The sequence below is a fragment of the Tetrao urogallus genome, assembly GCF_951394365.1.
Source record: "Tetrao urogallus genome assembly, chromosome: 16".
NCBI classification, from domain to species: Eukaryota; Metazoa; Chordata; class Aves; order Galliformes; family Phasianidae; genus Tetrao; species Tetrao urogallus.
Genome location: NC_136829.1, coordinates 1626433 through 1650357, shown reverse-complemented (window position 1 = coordinate 1650357; position 23925 = coordinate 1626433). Strand labels below are relative to the sequence as shown.

At 44.0% G+C, this 23925-nt stretch overlaps 1 protein-coding gene across 1 annotated transcript; it reads right to left on the bottom strand.

Annotated features, from left to right (window-relative positions):
- Nucleotides 1-316: 316 nt before the first annotated feature.
- On the bottom strand, nt 317-23808 carry AHCY (adenosylhomocysteinase; the record flags this gene model as incomplete). Its single annotated transcript, XM_079543304.1, has 10 exons — nt 317-448; nt 3259-3453; nt 9598-9715; nt 10637-10724; nt 11561-11768; nt 13249-13361; nt 16988-17140; nt 18753-18828; nt 22081-22271; nt 23781-23808. The coding sequence occupies 10 exons, from the start codon at nt 23806-23808 to the stop codon at nt 317-319; spliced, it is 1302 nt and encodes a 433-aa protein (XP_079399430.1).
- Between the last annotated feature and the right edge of the window lie 117 nt (nt 23809-23925).

Here is a 23925-nt window from a genome sequence, read left to right as displayed (position 1 = left end):
TTAATCTAGTATTCTCTTTTGTCCAGCTCTTACTGGGACATTAGGGGCCAATTAAAGGTGCACAGGATCCTTTTTGCTGTGAATTTAGCTAAGTACCAATCCTAATTCCATGAGCCAGGGTGATCCTCTTTCTTTAAAAAAAAAAAAAAAAAAAAAAAAAAAAGACTAAAAAGGCCCTGAAGCTCCATTGGTAAGGGCACAAGTTCTGCAGCACTGAGAGGATGATGGCAAAGGGCTTGTTCTCAGAAACCCAGCACACACTAGAGCTTTGGAAGGTTGCATTCCTGCACTTTGGTCTTCGAGTACTGCCACCTGCTCAGTATCGGTAGTGGTCTGGCTTGAAGGGCCCATCCTTTGACAAGCCCAGGTATTTGGCCTGCTTCTCACTCAGTTTTGTCAACTTCACACACAGTTTGTCCAGGTGTGCAGCAGCCACAGCTTCATCCAGCTAGAAAACAAAGCATTGAAAAAGATTAGTAGAAGCTTCAGTTCAAGAAATCATGGCTGACAGTAAGAAATGATACCTGAAAACCAGTAGCAGCTCCAAGGAGAATTTAACAGACTGATACAACTCTTTTCCTGTCAACATGCACCAACTGCCTAAGTGCAGAACCACTACCCTGAGCACAGAATCATCCCCAGATGGAAAAGTCCCAACTTAATTTGACTTCCTCAGAAGCAAGAGACAGACAAATATATCCTCAAGCCTATTTCAATCCCATTTACACATTCACATCCATCCACAGGTAAAGAACAGATATCAAACTATTCAAAAATAAGAATGTCCAGTTTGGTAGAAGGGAAAAGCCCCAGTCATGTTTCTGCTATGAGAACACCTGGACATGGACATACTAGACTATCATAATGTTTTATAGAAGTTCTAATATGTACAAATAAAATAACACATCTCCCCCTTCCAGGTATACTTTCTCTGAGGTATGTATGTTAAGAATATTCATTCCAGAACCACTAATTCATCGACAACACTATTATCTATTGTCATGGCCTTCATGAATAATAAAATACTTTATATCTCACTTCCTGATCTTTTCTTCATTCCAGGGGTGTCAGGCAGACATGCAAACTCAAGGGTCAGAAAAATGAGCTGAAAATTAGAGGATATTTAAGAAAACAGACAGCAACACGGCAAACTAGCTGCCATGTCAAACAGCAAGGCAGAGCCGTGAAAGACATTCAAGGAGATAGGACAGAACTGGAAGGGACAAGTTGCATATAACAGAAAGATAAGTTATGATATCATTTGCAATTCCTGCAAGATATGAATGATCACTGCTCAGGAAACGCAGATGCAAGATAAGTCTGAACTGCAGCAGCAGAGAAAAAAAAAATGGTGATATCTCCTCTATGTATGTAACTGTTGCAGTATATTTGATCACCATATCAACAAAACAACCAACCATGCATCCTCTGCATGTGCATGTGTCAGCACATCCTAAGCAGAAGTGTTCTAACAAGAAACTACTCTGAAGTAACTCCATCATAACAAGCATATTAAAGTTATACTTGTGCTGAATAATTCAGTGCAGCTCAACCTGTTGGCAGTTTGGTGTTACTCCGAACATTTACAGAGAACCAGTGAGGGCAAAGATGTACAATCCAAACCATTAAAAACAACAGATTAAGTGGTTGAAGAATGTGGAAGCAAACCGTGAAAGCTATAGGATACTACATAAGATTCAAGAAAACCAAGAAAGAAAACTCAGCTGAAAGGACTGTGTCTAGAATGGGAAACAAGTATTTAAGCTCAGTAGATCATGTCAGAAGAAAAACATTAAAAATCAAATACGTATTAGGCTGAACTGTAATGATATACTGAGATCTGACAGGTGTGCTTCCAGCACAACTGAGACAGATTAGATTTACTTGAAAAGGAGCTGATACTGAGTCACCACTATCTCACAAATCAGGTTTTCAAACTGCAGCAGAAAGAAGCTGTTTCACAGTTGCTTCAGCTTATGGACTTCAAGATTTAGAGAAAGGCAAACTGACATTCTTACCTACTGCGCACTTCGAATTAAGATGTTGAACATAAGGAAGGATAGATTTGACAGCAAGAACATGGATGCAATAATTTGCTTCGATTTCCAGGAAGACATATTGCAGAAAAGCAGGCATGTTTGTAACAGCTCATCACCAGTTCTTAAATTTGCATTTAGATCTCAAAGCTACTATGCAGAACAAGGAGAGGTACTAGCCAAAAGTAAGGAAAGAAAGCTCTTCTATCCATCTTCTGTTGGTTCTGACAAGAAGACAGCTTTATTCACTGAAATTATCTGTGGAGCCCAGTGGGTGAAGATCATTTTGCCACAGTACGTGAACCTGAACACATCACTGCCATACAGTGCACTAACACAACTCCATTTCTAAGTAACAGATCCGGGTGTTATTTCTCACTTTCAGTTCAAGTATGATTACTAAAAACTGTTGTTCTGGAAGAGAATGAAGCCAGCAACATCGGGCTTGCTCTTTTTCCTGGGAATTGTCAACAAAAATTTTTCTCTGAAGATGACTGTGTGTCAGAGAGCTGGCTGATCAGCTGCAGATACGCTCTGCTTGATCATCAATGGCAGTTCTGGAAACTTAAGTTCTTCAGCAAACATTTCACAAATAAGCCCAAACATACACTTTATACTATACCAGATGAAAAGTATTTTCACATTTAGTCTCACACCTGGTTCTATTTCAAAGCAGTAGGATTTAACTCCAGCATCCTTTTCAATGACCAACTCAAATTCTCATGCTTGTTTTGCAAAATTAAAACCAGGTTAGTTTTGTAAAGGAATTTGCAAGTTATGACACGACCCAGATTTCTCCAAGAACAAAGAATCCATAGATAAGATTAAAGGGAAACAAAAGGGAATTTATGTCATTAATATTTTCTGAAGCTATTAGGACCAGATTATGATAAGCTTTGCTCAGGCGCAAATGGGACGCAGATTCTCTCAACCACAGTGAAAATCTCTGGTTTCACTCCAACTCCAACTCTTCAGGAAGGAGCTTCCTGACTATTCTCAGACAGCAAAGGCTTTCCCAGCACCTTAGTAAAGAGCTGCAAGTCAAGAGGGAAGAAAAAAAAACAAAAAAAAAAAAAAGAAAAAAAAACAGCAGGACATTTCTGTCACAAACAAGTTCTACTTCTTCAAACTGTCCTAACCACAAAAAAGAAAGAAAAAAGCTCACTTCAGATTGTGTGACCAAAGCCCTACAAGTTCGTGTTTTCCTGCTATTCTAACTCACCTTCTTTGGCAGGAAATGGACTCCAACAGAGTACTTGTCACTATTTGTCCACAGCTCAATCTGTGCCAGCACCTGGTTGGTGAAGGAGTTGCTCATGACGAAGCTAGGGTGACCCATGGCACAGCCCAAATTGACCAGCCTGCCTTCTGCTAGCAGTATAATATGACGACCGTTCCTCAATTTATAGCGATCCACCTGGGAAAAGAGCAGAGAAAGGTGAGGGCAAAAACAGCATTTTAAGTCTCAGAATCACAGGGGCTGGAAGGGACCTCAAGAGGTCACTGAGTCCAATCCCCATGTATAGCAGTACCCTACAATAAGTCACACAGGCCGGCATCCAGACAGGTCTTGAATATCTCCACAGAAGTCATGCAAAACACGGTGGGCTCCCTTCCCACATCAGCAATTCAGCAGTGGGTTTACGACGCAAACTTTCCTTACAATCAAGATGCTCCTCACCGTTCCCAGCCAGAGTTCAGTAAGGCTCGTAACTACTCTGGACTGTGAAGTAGATCTTAGCATCATAGAGCTACATAGATCTTAGCATCATCTGCTTCATATTTAATCAGTTATCCTGTTCTTCTGGCTCTTTCACATGCATATCATCTCAGGTGACTGTGGCAGGGAACATGCTGCCTGCAATAAGATGAAATTCATATATGCTTAATTATAACTGCTGGTGTGGAGAGAGAGGAGAAGCAGCACCTCTGTGTGCAACAGCCCAGAACATTTGCACCTGATACACAGGTAAGGGCCAGATTTTGCTCAGCCTTCTGAAATTACTCCCCAGTGAATCCTCCCACCTCAGTAATGCCTTGATTTACAGTCAAGGCATGAACAGTTTGTCTTCCAGGGACAGGCTGCTGTAGACATCTACCAAATCTTTGGCACCATCTTCTAGGAGACCTGAAAACACTTGTGGTTTGACAGCTCATCTCCCACGATGACACCAGGCCTAAGTGAGCGCCAGACAAGTCCCAAAGTCAAAACTCAAGGAGATCTATCCACCTATCAAGCAAGTCAGGTTACATGCATAGCTGAAAAGAACTGGTAAATTAAATGGCTGTCCCAGACTCTGGTTCACACTCTTTGCTTTCAGGGAGAAAGATTCAGTCTTCCATTCAAGCTGATTTCCAGGCTGTGCTGGGGACAAAAGGACTTACAAACAAGGGCTAAGGAGACAGTGCTCAGTTACACAAGAACCCCAGAGTTCAGGAGAATGTCACTTCATGTGTGCCTCAACTTTCTGGGCCAGACTGGAATCCTGCAATGCCTATGCTAGCTTTCTGCCAGTTGCCAGCTCTTCTCTCCCTTGCCTTCACCCTGTAGAGAGGAATTATGTTAAATACTAAAGCCTAAAATGAAATGACAATCTGGACTATAAGTTCTAAGAATGTTCATTGTTCCCTGGTATTTACTGTTCATCTATTATGTCAAGCATGTGGAAGCAGACTAAAGCTTTTAAAAGGCTGAAAAGGTAACAGTAAACTTTGTTAAAGGTGAACAATGTTTTAGACAAATTTTGCTGTAATAGCATAGACACTGTGCAAGACTTAAAAGGGTTCCTTTCCTGCAGCTGTATTTATACTTTATGTCTCAAAAGGGAATATGAAGCAAAATGCAAGCCACTTAATTTTGTTCTTAAAGGTTCAACCTATAGGTTAAAAGCCATGCTGAACTCAGTTTTGTTTTTAATAATTCTGCCTTCAAAAACAAAAAAAATCTCTATTCAGTTTAGAAGTACAAATGCAATAATTTAAACTAGCAATGACCACTTTACTTGAACACATAGTTCACTTTTAGACAAGAGCTGGGCCTCTACTTATCTTCCCCAGCTGTGATTCAATCCCAATACTCTATTTCTGGGGTTTGTATAATACAGATTATTGTCTTTAGCATGCATGTAGACAGTAACCATCTCAAACAGAAGCTCCAAATAAAACTCTTTGTTTTTCCTACCCAAGAGCAGTACAGCAAGGTAAGGTTAGCAAGAATTTTCTTTCACTGAGCAGCTGCAGTATATTTCTTATGGATGCTAATTCTCCAGTGTGGACCACTAGTGACAGCTCTCAGTTCACCCAAAAAATACCACATGCACCATCAGAAGACTATGGGAGGGAGAAACAAAACAAAGAGGAAAGCAGACAAATCAGAGTGCTAAAGAAAAAAACCCTACAACAACATGGCTGATAGTAAACACTGTTTACTGCTACAATTAATTTTCACTCAACTGTAACACTGCTGCAACTAAGTTTCAAGGTTTGAATGTGGTAGTTTAAGGCACTGTATCTATACACTGACCCAACAAATCCCTGGACAGCTGCTGGATGGTGCATGGAACCTCATACCTTTGGCCATCTGCGGACACGATCGATTCAGTGCACAGGGTAATGTGGAATAATGCAAGTTCATGTATTTGTATGGAAAGAAACGCAGAACAGAAATGGGCTAAGTCAGTACTTGAAAACAAGCCTAAACTATGGGCAGACAAACCAGGTGATTTACAAGCTCAGTAAGCTGCTAGAGAATTCGAGTTCCAGCTATCCAACTGTTAAGTTCATCTCCATGTTTATACAAATGCCTCTTCTCCCTCCCTATCTGCACTTAGCTTACCCCGGCCTTTTTGGTTGCTTTGCACTTCCCTCCAGACCATGCACAATATATACATAAGTGACTTATTTGCAGAGTCAAAGCTCATCATTCCCACCCTGCCCCTTCCTTCCCTTCAAGAGCTGAGTTCATGCTACACATTAACCTAGTACCAGAACTGCAAGCAGATATTCAAAACAACCTGCCAGCTTTTCAGGATAAGCCTATTTTCTCCTTGTTGGAAAGCACCAGATGATTCAGAATGGCACATTAAGACATTTTCTTTTCCCAAGTATTAAAGATTTCTTCTGCCAGCTCATCACTTGCAAATAGGGACCATATGATACTGAAAATTACAACATTGGACACTGTTTCGCAATTACGCTTTACCTCTAGCTGACATCTAGCAACCAGACACTCAGCTCTGGTAATAATCCTCAGGATCAAGAGACAGATGTCTTCATAGGAGGCTTTGATCACACATTTTTGCTCTTATTTTTGCTTTATATTCCCCTCCTTGCTACAGAATATAGAAAAAGCTGCCAAGTATTAGTAAAAATTCAAGTTGGTACTTGGTATTATAAAAAAAATGTGGGATTCCTCACTTGGAGTGAAAAAATTCTAAAGGTTAGTGCAAGGTATCACACCTTTAACACAGGTCTGTCCTCTACTTGAGGCCCCCCTTTTAGACCAGGAACAAGACATTAATCTAGCAGGGAGGACACCATGATCAGGAAGGTGGCTTTCCCAGGGCAAGGCTCATTTACATGCACTCCAGGTGTGCTGACCCCTGTGATTTCCCCAAATGCAGGAAACTAAATTGCATTACTAGTGGAGGGTGAGGGGGAAAAATTTTTTTCTGTGGATGAAAAGCTGGGCTTTGTCCCTCTTAGTGCATCCAGGCCTGGGACCCCCAGCACAAGAAGGATGCAGAGCTGTTGGAGTGGGTCCAGAAGAAGGTCATGAATACAATCAGAGGGCTGAAGCACCTCTGCTATGAAGAAAGATTGAGGTAGTTGGGCTTGTTTAGCTTGGAGAAGGGTCAGGAGAGACCTCAATGCAGCATTCCATTACCTGAAGGGAGCTTATAAGCAGGAGGGGGAGTGACTTTTTATATGGTCTGATAGAGATAGGACAAGGAAGAATGGCTTTAAACTAAAAAAGAGGATATTTAGGTTGGATGTGAGGGAGAAATTCTTTACCCAGCACTGCTGCCAAAAACTGTGGGTGCCCCATTCCTGGAGGTGTCTGAGATCATGGCTGGGCCCTGGGCAGTCCAGGCTGGGGGGTGGAGGCAGACAGTCCATAGCTGGAGGGTGTGAGCTTGATGATCTTTAACGTTCTTTGCAACCTAAGGCATTCTATCATTCTCTGATTCTATGCACATGTTTGGACATTTCTCAGTCCACCACTTAGGCCAGAGCAGATTTCTCAGTTGTGTTCAGATTCATTAAAGGAGCACTTTTGTCACAGAACTGTAGAATCATAGAAAGGCTAAGGTTGGAAGGGACCATAACGACTATCCAGATCCAATATCCTTCCCATGGTCTTGGTTGCCATCACCAGGATCCACCAATTCTAGCTCCAGTGCAGATGAATTCCCAAGATGGTTGTGAAGGATTGAAGCTGCAGGATAGTTCCTTGTTCCTAAACCCAAAGTCATATCTCCAGCAGTAAGCAGCAGATAGATAAGGAAGAATACAACAAAAGACAAATTTCCCAATAAATCCTCTCAGCTTCATCTATCTCAAGATCAAGCTGAGACGGAGGTGAACCATTCAGGGATGGTTGGTTTTTTTTTTTTTTATTGTTGTTTTAAAATATACGTTTAAAAATTTAGCTGAAGTTTGTACATATTCTTGTGTCACCTACAGCCCCCTGGATGACATCCTGTGTTAACAGGTCCTTTATTTTGGGTCACTCTGAACCTCCTGCTCGCAATAGCAATGGTTTACAGAACACAACAGATACATTCAGGACAGGAAGGAGGTAAGTCTTCAGCATTAGACCATATGGGCTACTTTAACCCTAACTCCAATCTTTTAAAAATAAAACATTTGTTTTGAACCGGACACTTTTAATAGTTTTCATGCCTTGCACTACACTGCATCTCACTGTTCAGGGCACCTGGCTCCTGACAAGAAAAGGGACTGCTGCTTTCTCAAACACTGATGTTCAACTTTTCACATGGATTTTAAGAGCCACACTCAATAGTCATGGGCAGGTAGTTTGTATGTCACTACATTAGTATCCATTTCAGCCTTTGACAACGTTTATAAACAGTTCCAATTTTAAAACCTTTTAAAACCTGAGCTATCCAAATGCAAGCAGCTAGCTACAGGCTCTTCTAGGACAGAAGCTAGAGTGAAGTCAGCCTTCCATTAAGGTCATGGGCAAGAGCAGGCACAAACATAGTGAGAATTTGAAAGTATAACTTCATACTCCACATTTAGTGCCACAGCAACAAACATGACACTGAAAAGACTCTCACAACGGGTTAGCAAGAGTTTGATGTGGGTGGCCAAAAGCCACAGGAGGGTCACGAAATCTGGAAGGACAGACAGATCTACTAAGACATACACCTAGGTATAGCTAAAGGAAAAAGTAAAAAAACCTGTCTGAGAATCCCACTGTGAGCAAAAGTTACCTCTTCAAAAGGTACTCAGAAGTTCTATACCAAGTTAGAAAGAGACTGGTTAGTTCTAGTGATGTTCTCCCTCAACGGCTGTGTTTCAAACAAGCTTTAATTTCGTGTTGTTTCTCTGTTTAAGGATACAGCTGAAGAGTTGGAGTTTTTAGATCCCTACTTTTCCGTGTGCCTACTGCCATAGTTTGAAGTAAATACATGGTGGGTGTGCAAGCTGAGCAAGGATAAAACATCCTTCCTTCTCTGCCCACACACAGACTTCTGGTCTCCACAGGTTTCTAAAATGAAGCCACCGAGTCTGGAAGAGAAGCCTGAATTTGGCAAAGCTCCACATAGGCTTCCCCCAGGCTTTAATTTCAGAACAAAAAATGCTTTGAAAACAAAGGTGTGAGTTTTTCAAGCCTTGGCAGAACCCCAGAAGACATTTCCTTGCGATTCATTCTATACAAGCACTCTGCATTAGACCTAAGACTGTTCTGGTACAGCGCAGCTACATGAGCAAGTAACTTCCCTGGAGGAAACTGAGATCAACCATTAGAGAATCCACAGGCTCTGTTCCTAAGAAGTTTTATATGATCTCTAATGGTCTGTTCTGTATTCATCATTCAGCTTGTTTTTTTTAAACTGAATTATGGCATTACTTTCAGATGGTGGCTACCAAAAAGCACATTTTCATACTTTGCCAAACATCAAGGTCGACCTCCCGTAAGGAATGAATTTGATGCAATCAACTATGAGACCATCACTAAGGAATAGGTTCCTGTTTGCCCAGAAGGAAAGAGTACACAGATGTATCCATACTAGGCATCTCTTCTCAGAGACCGTGCTGTAAGTCCTGGGCACTTGTTGGAACCAGTTGTTTTAATATCAGGGCAAGAATATTACATGCAGCTTGTTACAGACTAACAGGGCAACAGCAGAGCAGAATTTGCATTAAGGTTAGCCCAGAACAAACCTGGCTCCCAAAAAAACCAACTAACAATATAAAAGCTAGAATGTAAAGAGTAGAAGCATCTGAAAAGAAACACTTTCCATTCTGGCAGCAGACATTGACTTGCAATCACTCTGCTCTATCAGGATGCCTTCTACACGGGCTGTCTCACCTGAGGTTTAACATTCACCACCTCTACTGCATTTTGATTCAGCCACTTTGCATCAACTTCCACATCAAAATGACCAATATTACAAACTATGGCATCATCCTTCATCTGCTCGAAGTGCCTGAGGGAAGAGACAAAAAAAAATTTAAAAAAAAATCAAAAGTCAGTGCACAGAAGAAACATTCCTTTTCCAAATCCAGGAGGTGCTTTGGTCCATAGCTCTGCTCAAGGAGAAATGAAGATCTGCAGTTGATTTTCACAGACATGATGTATGGGTGTAGTAATCATCTACACATGTAAAACCTGCTGGGAAAAGTTTCAAGCTGCTAGAAAAGGACTCTTCCCAAGAATGGAAGAGGCTATTGAAGATAAATTGTTGTCCCAGTATAGAAAGTTGAATTAACTTTTCTAGTTGGTCACTACTGAAATATCGGCAGTTATTCTGTTCCTTCCTACACAGAAATGATCTCTTTCTCCCTTACTTTAATGTTCCCAGCAGTTCCACATTCCTGGATACTAATGGCTTCATCTCCTCCCTCTTAATCTGACCTCATACTACAACATATGCCATCCTAATGGCAAAAACAGGAATGAGTTTGTGTAGAGCAGAGGGACTATAAACTGAGATCTGAGAAGTGACAGTAAAAAACCTGCAGGGCTGTTTATTGAGAACAGGTTAGTTTCAAGATTGTTGTGTGTATTCACAGATGGAATCACTTTCAATCTTTACCCACCTCCCTTTCTGTTCACGTTTATCAATAGAATTCAGAATAACAGAATTAACAATTAATTACAGAATTCAGGCCCGCCCTCCCATTTTCTTGAAGTCTCTCTGTCCATCTACGCTTCTTGTTTCTCCAGCATTAAGCACTGCAGGACAGGAATAATTGCAACGTGGCAACAATCAACAGAGTTCAAAAACTGAAGCTTCAGTTTCTCATTAAATTAATGCTATCCCTCACCATGTTGCTGACAAGTTATGACTATATAAAAATCAAACTGTAGCAGTGTGTTGTCACTGAAGCAAATGACTAAATCATACCTGCCCTGAACAATGTCAGTGCAGCCAGTGGTTGTAACAAAGATATTGCCTTCCTTGCAAGCCTCCTCCATTGTAGTAACTTCATAACCTGAAAATGAGAGAAAAAAAAATTATCTCCCTCCCCAATCACCAGATGTTGTTCAAAAATGGACTGCAAAACTGAGTAAAGCATAAAGAAAAAATTATGAGTAATAGAAGGCAGTGCCAATGCTTAATCTATGGAGAATGCATGTTAGCGGATGCACTCTCCTTACACCAAATACCAAGGCAGCACAAAATATCTGTATCCCTCACCTACTTCCAGTGCGAGAATCTCATGCAACCAACATCCTGCAAACAAGGGTGTAATGTCTGCCACAGCTCTTAGATTGGATTCAGAGTTTGCTTGCCAAAGAAAATGTATCCACAATACCTGCAGATTCTAATAATGTATGAAAAGAAATGGGATAAACTGGTAGAACCAGAGCTAAATGAAGCAGCCACAGAAGAGTTGGAGTACAGCTTTGAGAATGTGCTGCAAGCACAGCTTCACACTGGAAAGGCAGAGTGGCAGTAATCTACAAAAGCATCTAATGAAGACAAGGTCTGCTGTTTTACTGTGGAAATATTTTAGTGAGTCTTAACCTCGTAGAGTTGCCCAACTTGAAGATAATTAACCCCTCACAACCAGACTTAAAGCATTATGAAATAGTGCTTTTCCACTAGAGTCTTTTTATCTGTGCCTCCAAACATATCTTCAAGGCCTACAACAATAGAAGTTGTAAGGAAAGAGTTCATTGTGTGCTCAGTTAAACAAGAGGAGTGTCACTTCTACAACACAGAGGCTGAAACCCACTGAAACTTTCTCAACTGTCATTTATTGCTCTCCATCAACACAGAAAGACTCCCATCAGACACAGTCATTTCTATACCTTCTGTTCTCACCTTCCATAGCTGCCTGCAGTGCATTGATGGGATCAATTTCAGTGATGATTACTCTTGCTCCAAAGTTCCGCAGGGCCTGAGCACAGCCTTTGCCCACATCACCATAACCTGCCACCACTGCTACTTTCCCAGCAATCATGACATCTGTAGCACGCTTGATACCATCAATGAGGGACTCTCGGCAGCCATAAAGGTTATCAAATTTGCTCTGAAGGAGAAACAGAAGAAAATTCACTCAAGCAAAAACTCCTTAGAGAAGCAAAATGGATTTGTGCGTGCATACATAATCAGGAGGCAGACAGTCAGCTAAGCATTAACTACACTGTAGGATGAGAAGATGATAATTTGGCTTGATGTTTTCCATTTATCCTTTTTCAATCTACATAGTTATGCTACATACAGGCTTCAGCATGTCCCTGGTGAGAAACATTTCATAAATGAAATAAATGAAAATAAAGGCAGTCTCTTGCTCCATCCAATACCATAGGAACTTGGCATAGAGTCAAAATATCAAACTGAAGGAGCAAAAACCTGTCATTCAGTTGCATGTCTTCCTGGAGGTCTGTAACTGCAGTTCATACAAATCTTTCATTGCACAAATCCTCAACAGTACTTGAAAATAAGCACTTGTTTGGCACTAGAATAAAGTTAGCTCAATTCAAAAGCTCATTTCAGAGGCTTTTTTTAGAAACATCTGAATTTCTAAACGTACTGAACAGTATTAGTAGTTATTATGCAAGAGGCAAAGACATGGGTGAAAAGGATGTAGAGGACGTCCAAATCAACTGGTTTCCAGCCCATTAGCTATGGAATAAAGATGTCAGACATCTTTGTGAACAGAAACAAGATAGTCTTCAAACAACAAGCTGCAAAGAAAGCAGACCAAACCATTGAGAAATGCCATTCCTGACAGAAAAACATAGGAGACTGAGGTTAGTCTCAGAGTAAGCCAAGAAGTACTGAAACAGTTGTGCCTTAAAGTGCTACTTTTCACAGGCACACTACAGGCAGGAATTATTATCACAAGGCTTTACTATGAAAACTGTTTAGAACTGAATACAGGAACTCAAAAATATACTTACTGACTAGTTTTCAAAACACCTGGATACATAAGCTTCATGCACACCTGAAAACCCCTCTATAATTCATCTGCATTCAAAATCATCAACACTCTCTCAATACCATTCTTTCCTCAGTTCATCAGGACTTGTCATGGGAAGCAGAAATACAACTAAACAAGGGATATAAATGCTTTCTGCTCTATCCTTAGCAACTGTTGCTTGCAGAAATACTTTGCCCTGCCAAAAGCTCGTGCAATTCATTCACTTTCTTTTCCAGCCGTTATCTGCCTGTGGCTTTAAGTCACACAGTGATGATCTGTTTCTTGACAGAGGAACTACCTGTCTGCTAACACAGCTATAATTCCAGAGATGTCTTCACTTCTTTAGCATTTTAATAATATAACACACATCCTTGCAGACAATTAAGCCTTGAACATTCTAAAAATGGGATATTTATGACACATCACACCAGAGACATCATGGACTCACTTCAGGGATATGCTGAAAAACCGTTCAGTTCCACATCTAGAGTAGCTCAGCAAGGGAAAGAATACTTGCAGGGGAATAACAGCATCCTAGCACCAAACCTGTTAGCAAAGCATAGCATAAGTGCTTTAACAGCAGTACCTTGGTGACAGAGTCGTTAACATTGATGGCTGGCACCTTCAGAGTCCCATTGGCTTTCATCTTGTACAGGTTGTGAACTCCAGTGGTTGTTTCTTCTGAAATACCTCTAATTCCTATGGGCAGAGCAAAATGATTTATGTTTGGTTGGATTTAATGTCACTGCAAACCAACACGTCCAACGTGCAATAGCGTCTTCCAGAGGTTTAAGTTATAAAAATCTTTGCAGGAAGCAGGGACAAAGTGAGAACCCTCATTTGGATCCTCAAATGGCACTCTGAAGCTTCAAGCAAGTTTTCCCCCACACAGCTATCAAAGCAGCCGGACAAAGAAATCTTTGGAAATATAGAAGGGACCAATTCTAGACCAGACAGTCAGGAAAGACAGCTCTAATCTATTTTCTCACCAACTGAGCCAACTGCAAAAAGAGTAGGATGTTCACACTTTCTAAAGTCTGTTCTACACAGGAAAGGAGACGAGAGATGACCACACTCAAGTCTAAAGCATTTGAAACAACTAAGAAAAATTCGAATTTGGTTTGTTCTTCTCAATCCTGCTGTCAATAATCAGCTGCAGCTCCCATTAAACATGCTCCACATGCTCCAAATCTAGACATTAACTGCATGAAAATTCTGTTTCAAGGGTATTATGAGCACATTCACAAAGTCTCATTTCAAATAGGTCCTTGTTTGAAAACAGTCCCAGAGGTGGAAGCCAGTAACAAAGGACTGCTTAAAAATACAAACATCGGATAAGGGAACCAGACCTTGATATGACAGTAACTGTCACAAAGTATAAATATTCTTCACTTCAAATAACACCCAAAAGCCAAATTTGTAAACGTGTCCCTGCTTACCCTTCTTACCAAATACAGTATGAATTCCGGATATTTATTTCCCCTACCACCTCAACAATCTCACTGCATGCAAATTGTCTAATTGCTATACCGTAAGCATTCAGGGTGTTGCTCAAAGCTTACCTGCACAAAAAAAGCGGAGGCAATTTGTGACAATCAATAAACCTGAAAATCACCTACGCAGTAGAGCTGCATATCCTGCACAGGTTAAAAGTGACTAAGTCTGTTCTTCCATCTGGAGGCATGCTACAAGTCAGCTAATCTGTCACTGTATGAAGCACCGGGGGAAAATAGAGCAAATCTGCTCACCCAAGCTGAAACCACCACCAAGAGCAACATCTCTGCGTAGAGATCCATACGACATGGATCTGTCCCACAGCACAGAGCAGCAGCCGGGCTCCCGGCACAGCACCCTGACCAGCAGCCGAGGGAAGGGCACAGCACGAGCTGTGAACCCACCATCACTTATACGGGCTTTTGGCTCTGGGGATTGAAGCGCGCCTCAGGAAGGGCGGCGCACCTGGGGCACACGGCCCGGCCCGGGCAGCGCGGCCGCTGCGGAGCTATGGCGCCCCCCTGCGGCGCACCACGGACATCGCCGCCACCTCCGGCTGCCGCGCGGCGAATCGGCGGGAAGACGCGTCCCGCGACGCGGCTGCACCGCCTGCAGCGAGCTGCCAGTACGAACTGCACTCGAGTGCCACGCTGCTCGCTCGGTCACCTGCTGAGACGGTTAAGTTGAGGTCTGGCACGCTGAGAGCTCGCTGGTAGGGGGCAGGACAAGCTAAAGAACATGATCTGGTACGTGGTGAAATACAGCACCTTTCCCAAAGCGTTTTTCCAGTGCAATTCTCTGAGCAATAAGTGAGTCGAGAACAGAGAAAGGCCTAAAGCGTGGAAAAAAAGCTGAAGCAACATGAAGAATTCTTGCTGAACCTGCTTCACCTACCTGATCAATGAGCAAGTCTGCCCCAACAGATCACCAACAATACAGCCTTCCCAGCCCTCTCTGAACAGCAGGCTTCAGCAGAGATGCCAGAAATTATCTTTGCATGAGTTCATGTGACTTTGTTTGGTTCTGAAGTCTTTCCCTTCCCTTCTTTCATTTACGTTGGTTTTAAGGACATTTAGCCTAGCAAGACATGGCAGTAGTACAAAGGCCATTCTGCCCTCTAACAGCAGTGGTGCTTAGGGATGAGGGGAAACTTGCAGCAGTTTAATGCAGCTCCTATTTCAAGTAGACTTGAATGAACTATAGAACCCTACTTACAATTATTCATTGCACACTAGGACTGAACCAACTTCCATATAGATTAGATGGGAATGCAGCATGGAAAACAGCTCCCTGTGAAATCAGGTCAGGAAACTTGCCCAACCTTCAAATAGCAAATAGCACACACTGCTGTTCATAGCCATGCACAGCTCAGCTCCATGCACTAATGTTCTGCTCACTTCTCAGCTTTCCCCACATTTCTGGGGGAGAACAACGGTATGCTGCCATATCTCCTGCACTCACAATTCAGCCCTTCTAAATGCTGTGCATGCTCTAACACTGCTGTTGTCCTGTCTTTACCCACAAAGGGACTGTTGGACTGTGACATTCATTCATTTTCAGTGACTTTCAAATATCACCACCTGCCTTTAAAATTTATTGGCCACTGTCATCCTCAAGGCACAAAAAAAAGGATGCTGCACATTCTCTTTGAATCAGCCTTTGCAACAAACAGCTAAGTGCAGATCTTAAATGCAATCAAAGCTCTCCTCATAGAGTCCCATTCTGGAAGCTTTTCTTCTTCTAAGAAGCATGAGACTGGCTGATAAACCATAGCGAGTTCTGTCACCTTCCACAGGTGGTGGAATGCTGCAAGAAGGCTTCTCAACTCCAGTCAGTGCAGATAGCACACATTTTGGCAAGGGAAATGTTGACAGGTATGACGTTCCATCTAGGTCCTTTAAAAACCCAGGTGAAGGGCCACTCCTGTGAAATGGGATGGCAGACCAGAGACGGATGCCAATACAGGAGACAGACACTGTCCTGCTGAAACATATCATACTAATTGCTTGCACAACAGGAGTGCAAGACAAGCGAGAGGACTTTGAAGAGCAGATAACAAGTCTGCAGGTGTGAAAAGTTCAGCACAAGCACCCTCAAGAACAAACACAAATAGACACAAATTGAGGTGTTAACTGCATGTGCTTGACAGGGGAACAACCCCGTTAAACAGTACTCAAGGATGAAAAAATGCATTTTGGGACCTGTCACAATTCCAAGGAGACACAATTAACTGTGGCTTCATTGGTCATGAACTTCACACAGAGGCAGCCCAGAAGAAAGAGACCTCTGGTAAGAAGACACCAATTTCCACTGCATTGCAGTTCACTGCTGGAGATCTAATGACATGAGGATGAGGGTCAAAGAGAAAGCAGAGCATGTCACACAGTTGCAGTTTCTTCTTTTCCTTGCCACCCTACCCACACAAGCACACAGATGGGCTGTACGGCCCAGCCTCCTTCCTTCACACAGCCCTGTGTGCTGACAGACATTGAGCAGACATTAAGCAATTCTAAAACCCAGCCATTTCCAGAAATGCCTTGGCCAGACAGCAGCCCTACTTGTCATTCAGGTAACAGATAATGTGAATGAAGGCCAGAAGAACAGTCAGTGTAGTATAAGTACTACAAAGGAAGGATAGAAACAACAGCTCCTGCAGAAAAGAGATGCTGCTCTTGCACTGTCAGCAGTTTTTGCAGACACATCCCATTGCCTGCTTGCACATGCCTTTCCAACCTTCCCGCACCCCTTTTACCAAAGCAGGAAATTCCCTCTGAAAAAGTGCCAAACAGGCCTCCCAGGTAGAACTGTACCTGATAAAAACTGCAAGTTACCTTTCAAGAGCTGTGGATATTTGGTATGAACTAGGTTGGTAAGATCTCCACCGTCATCCAAAATCATGTTGAGGGGCTGCCCGTCCTTGAAGTACAGGGTCTGCTCAATGCACCACAAATATTCCTCGTCCGTTTCTCCTTTCCAGGCAAATACTAAATAGGAACAAACAAACAGTTTCTTACTGAGCAAATAGCAAAGCAGCAAAATGAAGATTTCATTGGCAGCACTCGGCAGCAGAGCTGACAGGTAGATGATTATTTGTGCCTGCAAGCCAGAAGAGACATTTTCACTGGAAAGAAGATCAAGATCTCAAAATGAGCAGAAGTTAAAACATTTTGCCTTCTGTTCCAGGCCATGAATTTGATTAAAACTGAGACTTCATTGCCCTCCTCACTATTCCACATTAAGAAAGAAAAATCAAAGCAAACTAAAGCAGACTCACATCCACAATGCCCCACTTACTCCCTTAATTCACCACGGTACCAGGAATTACAAATAGCCGCAGGACATATTGATACAAACAAATGAAAACACAACTACAGCATTTCCAGTACAGCAGGAAAAATGCACCAGCTTTTGGCACGAACAAAGCCCCAGACGAGAAACTCTCCAGCAGCTTTATATTCTGGTTTCCAGCACAGTGCTAAAATTCATGCTGCTGTGCACCCTCTGCTCTTATAAGGGCATAACTCAAGATCAGCACATCTACTGCCAACAGCACGCTTCAGCAACTAACACATCTATCAGTGCCTTTGTCTTTCCAGGCATTTGTAGCTGCTTCATGCTATGCTCAAGCCCTGTCGATACTCAGCTACTCAAACATACTGAGCACACAACTTACATACCCTAACACTGGACACCTGATAAATTGCCACGTTTCTGCTGTTTATACTGAAAACTTCAGCTCTGAAGCCATCCCTGCAGCTGCCCCTTCTGCAGAAGTGTGTATCAGTGTCCCTCATTGTCTACAAAGGATCAGCATTCCTCCCGTGTCTTTATATTCTCTGTATGAAGTGTAATATTAACAAAAAGTGCAAGTTCCACCAAGCAAAGACAACAAGGGTAGAAGCCAAAAGGTCAGATGGATGCTCCACCCACAGACTGCTCTTCAGTTGAGTTTTGAGTGTTAAAAGCAGTGAGGGATGCAATACTCTAACATCTAGATCCAGGCAGTTGCTGCTGGTTCTTTCACATTGCACGCTAGGGGCAGGCAGAAGGTGATGCCCACATACAGTAATACCACAAGAGCTAGGGAAGGAATTTTTCTTCTGTCACTTTAAAATGGACCACAGTTGGGGAAAGACTTGTTGCAACAGCTAATTATATCAGTAGCTAAAGACACCTCCGAAGGAAAGAACCAGGCTGTCAGAAAACAGATTTTGCCTCTGCTAACAGCAGGGCTCCCTTCCCCAAACACTATTAGCAGCAAGCTTGCTGGAAAGCACCAAACACCTTCCATACACACCTACACACCAATCTCTAATTACCCAGCCCATTTAATCATCTTAGTAAACAGGCTTAAGGTTGGTAACATACAACCCAGCCCTTCTGTAGTCTAACACCAGATCAGCCATTGCCAGGCATGCTAAACTGTCTGATGCAATGCAGTTTGGACCAAACATCCTGTTTTGTAACAAACACTGGCTTTCAGAGGCTACTTCTATCCTGAAATTTATTCAGAAAAGCTTGATTTGTACAGTTTGATTTAGCTAGAATAGGCTCTATATCCCAATTCAAAGCCCAATTAGAACACAGAAAACTTACCAGGGATGCCAGCTTTCGCAATAGCGGCTGCAGCATGGTCCTGAGTGGAGAAAATGTTGCAGCTTGACCATTGTACCTGGAAAACAACTCAAGTTTTATTTGCTGAACAAAGTTCTGAGATATTAGGAACTCTATTTAGACACAAAAGGGAACAAGAGCAGAGAAGTGTATTAGTGCAAATTCCTGCCTTTCTAAATAGTTCTGTAAAAGTTAATAGGGAAACTAAGTATTTGACTAGAACAGAGAGAATAACGGCACCTCAAAGGATAGCAGAGCTTCAGCTGTGCCACGTATTCAGCCACCTCTTTATTTATGAGAGCTTGTGCCAGACACCCAAAGAGTTCGTCCAGCTACAGATCTTCAGTAAAAGCACAGTGTGATAGGTTCAGAAAGCCTGCATCATTGAAGTTCAGATTTTCAGAACAGCCACATAATGAGTAAAGTAAAGTAAGCCATATGAGGATGAGGGTCAAAGAGAAAGCAGAGCATGTCACACAGTTGCAGTTTCTTCTTTTCCTTGCCACCCTACCCACACAAGCACACAGATGGGCTGTACGGCCCAGCCTCCTTCCTTCACACAGCCCTGTGTGCTGACTACTTCTGATTCTAACCTGTTAAGGCAGTACAGCTCAGGAAAGCTGATCCAGCAGGTTTCTAAGCAACCCCTGTAAGGGCCGAAAATGAACAGCAGAACAGCAAACAGTGATCAGTTTAGTTTCCCCCCCATATGCCTATTCAATTATCTCCAAATCCTAGATCAAAAATGTCCTTCAGCAACAATAGGCCTCTGTGGCTTGCAGCAGCACGTATAATGAAATCCAGCAGAGCAGAGAAGCTGCTACAGTTGCCCAGCTCAGATCAGCCTGCTACTGCAAGTCTGTAACCTAGTGCCCTCAGATAAGTCTTTGTACAAATAACACGTGCTAGCCACACCATGCTATTTTACTAGCTTATACTAAAGGTAAGTCATCAAAGCAAGAGTCACAACCCTGACTATCAGCATCTTTACTGATAAATGGGAATGCAGCAGTACCAAGTGGCATTCAAGAATGTCAGAAACACATCTGAAATGCTGCATGCTATCAACAGGCATTCTCATGAGATTATGCTCAAACAGCTCCCACTCTGTTCTCCAGTCATGGAAGCTTTTCCAGCTGAGCTAAGCACTTCCCACAGATTTCATAACTAGGCTCGGGCACCTAGAAAAGCAACAGCACACCACTGAGCTGCATTAATAGGGACCTGCATACCCACTGCAGCTTCACAGTAGTGGCTCCCAGGTCTGCTCTGTGACCAGGAACCAAGCACTGGAGCTCTCACTCTGTTCCTTACAGAGCTGACCAGCAGGTGGGTATCTGCATGCTGATTTGCAACAGACCTTAAGGAGCTGACCAAATATTCTAGGGAGCAAGCTGGCTGGGCTGGTTAGCAGGGTTTTAAACTAGATATGATGGGGGAAGGAGTTGTACTAGGTCACAGAGAAGAGCTTGGGAATGTTGTCACCTTGGGAAGTGGTAGGGGAAAACCTCAAACTTGTCCTGGAGGTATTAGGAAGGGCTTCTCCAAGAAGGCAATGAGGCCAATAGCCAAGCTGAAGTGCTTTGTTAGAAACCACGGTGCAATTGAGAAAGTATGACCTATTTGTTATCATGGAAACACGGCAGAAGGAATCCCACGATTTCTAGTGAGCTATGTCCTCACTATTATAGTATAGCTTGGGTTGGAAGGGATCTCAAAGATCACCTGGTTCCAACCCCCCAGTCCACACCCCCAAAGAGACAGGAGAGTATACAGAGGATACAGTTTCATTGCAGTTACTTTCCTTCCTTCCAAGCACCCAGACTGTGGTAGAACAGATGAATCAGGGTTGAATCCAAACTCAAAGCAATCTGAACATGCAGGCATAAGAACAAGAAAGGAGCTCACAATCAAGCACCAACATAACAAGCACCAAGCATGCAGCACACATCTTCAAGGCACAACCCTAGCTTATCCTTAGAGGAACCAAATCACTGCAGGGACCTCCCTGAATGACTTAAATATGTCCCATATGACACTGAATTTGGGCTGTTTTCAGACTGAAGGAGTTTAGCTACATTTAAGAAAGCACACAACTGCTGCCTAAGCCAGCTATGCTAGGATACAGCAACCAACAGCAACAGCAAAGAACTTCATAAAACTCAGCAAGAACTGCTTGCTTTTAAATCCTGAGAAGGGACAAAGTTACATACATAATAGTAGGAACAAAGCCAGGGCTAAATCCACATCAAAGTTCTCCTCCAGCACTGCACTAGCACAACAGCTCTGACCAGGACAATCTCCATACACAACAGCACACGCTGCCCCTGCATCCTGACTAGATCTATTCCCCCAACTTTCACTTTTTTAAGAAATGCTTTATCTGTTGGAGAGAGCTTCCCCTTTTTCCACTGCCTCCGGGTAAGCATGACAGTGCTCAATACTTGTAATCCTTCCCAGGCACATACTCTCAGGAACAGATCCCATACAGGACTATCTCTGGACAGCCAGGGCACATACAGCTAAACTTCAGGACAAAGGAATTTCAGATCACAAATCATGCTTAACATAATACACCACTGAGCTCCCCGCTCAGTACACAAGCTATTTGGATTGTGCTGAGATGTCCTGTGCAGTGATCACTCAGCCATGATGTTTGGACTCCATTCTGCAAGTCAGGCACACGGCACAATGCAGTAAAGGGCTTACAGGTGTCTGAGTCTTTAAGATGGACTGTGGTAACTGGTCCAGAATCACACAGTGCGCTTGAAATCAGTGGAATCCCCACCTGCCATCATTGAGCCACACTGCTTCTGCAACGTTTTCTGCACAGCTGTAGGGCCAGCAGCTCTCAGAAGTCTCATAACTTTTCGCTGAATTTGAAGGCACAGTGCAGTTCAAGCTAATCCATGCTGCAGGCAGTCACTAGAGCCTCAGCATTAACAGCAACAACACTGCATGCCCAAGCAAGCACAACACAATGCATGGGAGCAGCTCCTAGCATCACTGCTCAGGGAGCTGCATGCAGTCAACGGAGCTGCTGAAGCCAGCAACCCAGTCTAGAACTGGCACTTCTGAAGCTGCAGCTTGTCCAGAGAAAGGACACATACCACATCCTAGGGGGTGTGCGTTACAGCTGATGAAGTTTTTGCTTAAGGGAAGAAGAAATAATCCATCCGGAACACAGACTCTTCTAAAAATGCAGACAAATTTGCCAGGATCCCCAGTGATAGTTATATAAACTGAAGCAGTGCCCCAGGCAGAGCATTACCTAAGAGCATGCTGAAGGAAAAACCCAGAGTCACTTTACCTCAGCTCCCAGCTTTATAAGGGTCTCTATGAGAACTGCTGTCTGCACAGTCATATGGAGGCAGCCGGCGATCCGCGCACCTTTCAGGGGCTTCGAGGCACCATACATCTCCCGCATCTTCATCAGCCCTGGCATCTCATTCTCTGCAATCTCAATAGCCTTGCGACCCCAGTCAGCAAGGCTGATGTCAGCTGCAAGAGAAGGAGGACAGGTGTCAGAGTTTAAATAGCTGAGACCTTGGTAGCCCTTCTCACACTTGTGGATAGGCATCAGCTGCAACAGCTGAACTGAACACCAAGCAACAGCTGGGAGGCAGAGCAGGGGAAAAATGGGCCCCATCCCTCTCACCCCCCTGCTTTTGCACTATGGCGCACAGGCTTTTAAGCAAGCTCAGACCAAACAGCCCCAAAACAACAAAGCTCCTGTACAGGCACATTAATCTATTGCTCAGGAGCCCTGCAGCCAATTTATTAAGTTCCAAGTTCCAATCCATTTCTGCAAACGCTGCCCAAGGCTCTGAGAGTTCCAGAGGTTTCCTTCCATAGTAGAAAGAGTAGCATGCCTGGGGGGAGTGCCTGTACAGTCACAGCTTCTGCAAGTGGAACACACACGGCACACTCCCTGCAAGGTCTCCAGGCACTGAGCCCAGCCCTGACCCCAATGAGGACTCAGCTGCAAGGCTCCCACTGTGTCTCCACAGACACCTTCTAAAGCACCATTACTCACAGTCTGCTTTATTTCTCCAAGAAGGATCTTTCATTAAGAATGTTCACCAAAAGCTGAACAGGAGATTTCCAACAGCATATAGAGCGAGGAAGAGAACACTGCACCTGCAGCAGGTCTGACCCCAGCTGCACCTACAGCAGGCGGACAGCCAGCATCCAGGCACGCTGCTCCGCAGCACCAGCCAGTGCCAATGCCCCAGCACCCGGTGAGCTCTTCCAGAGGCCTCAGGACATTATCATTTCACTAACAGCACAGTCAGATAGCTTGCTTTCAGCTAGCTAGTGAATGCACCAAGTCAGAGCTCCCGGTTTCACGCAGACAGGCTAACTGCACTTTGTTTCCAAGCGATGCCCATTAAGCCCACGTGCCTGGGCGTCACAGCAAGCAGGGGCTGAAGAGGCCGAGGAGGCGGACAGACACCGGAGCACCGCTGACAAGGGGGAAGTGGGGGCGGGGATGCTCTTCAATCTCACCCTTCTTAAAAGCCGCGCAGACTTCCCAGTGCGTGCTTTAAAATAACCCCTAGTATTTTAGGTTCACATCCCTGACAATTTTTTATTTTTATTTTTTAAACGAATGCACTATTTTCTTATTATGTTTATTAATCCTCCAAAACCCTACGGCTCTTTAGAGGCGATCGCTCCGAGCTTTCCCCATCGCACCTCCGGCCGGCTGCAGCCCCGGCTCCGACGCTCCCCGCGGCACTCGCGCAGCCCCTCCCGCCGCTCGGAGGTGACTCCACACTCGCATCCCGGTCCCGATCCTCAGCCGATCCTCCCGGCCGGACGCATCCAGCGGATCCCCGCCGCGCGCCCGCAGCCCCGGCCACCCCTACGCGGCCGCCTCCCGCAGCGGCCCGGCCTCACCGCGGACCCCGCCGCAGCGGCCCGGCTTCACCGCCCCGCGTCCGCACCGCTCGCCGAAGAGCGGCGGGAGCCCCGCGGGGCCGGGCCGGGCGGGCCGCGCGCACTCACCCACTTTGTAGGGCAGCCTGTCCGACATGCCGGCGGCAGAGCGAGCGGGAAGAGGAGGCGGCAGCGGCCGCGGGCGCGCTTTAAGCGGAGGCGGAGCCGCCGTGTGCGTGAGGTGGAGCTGCGCGTGCAGCCCGGGAACGAGGAG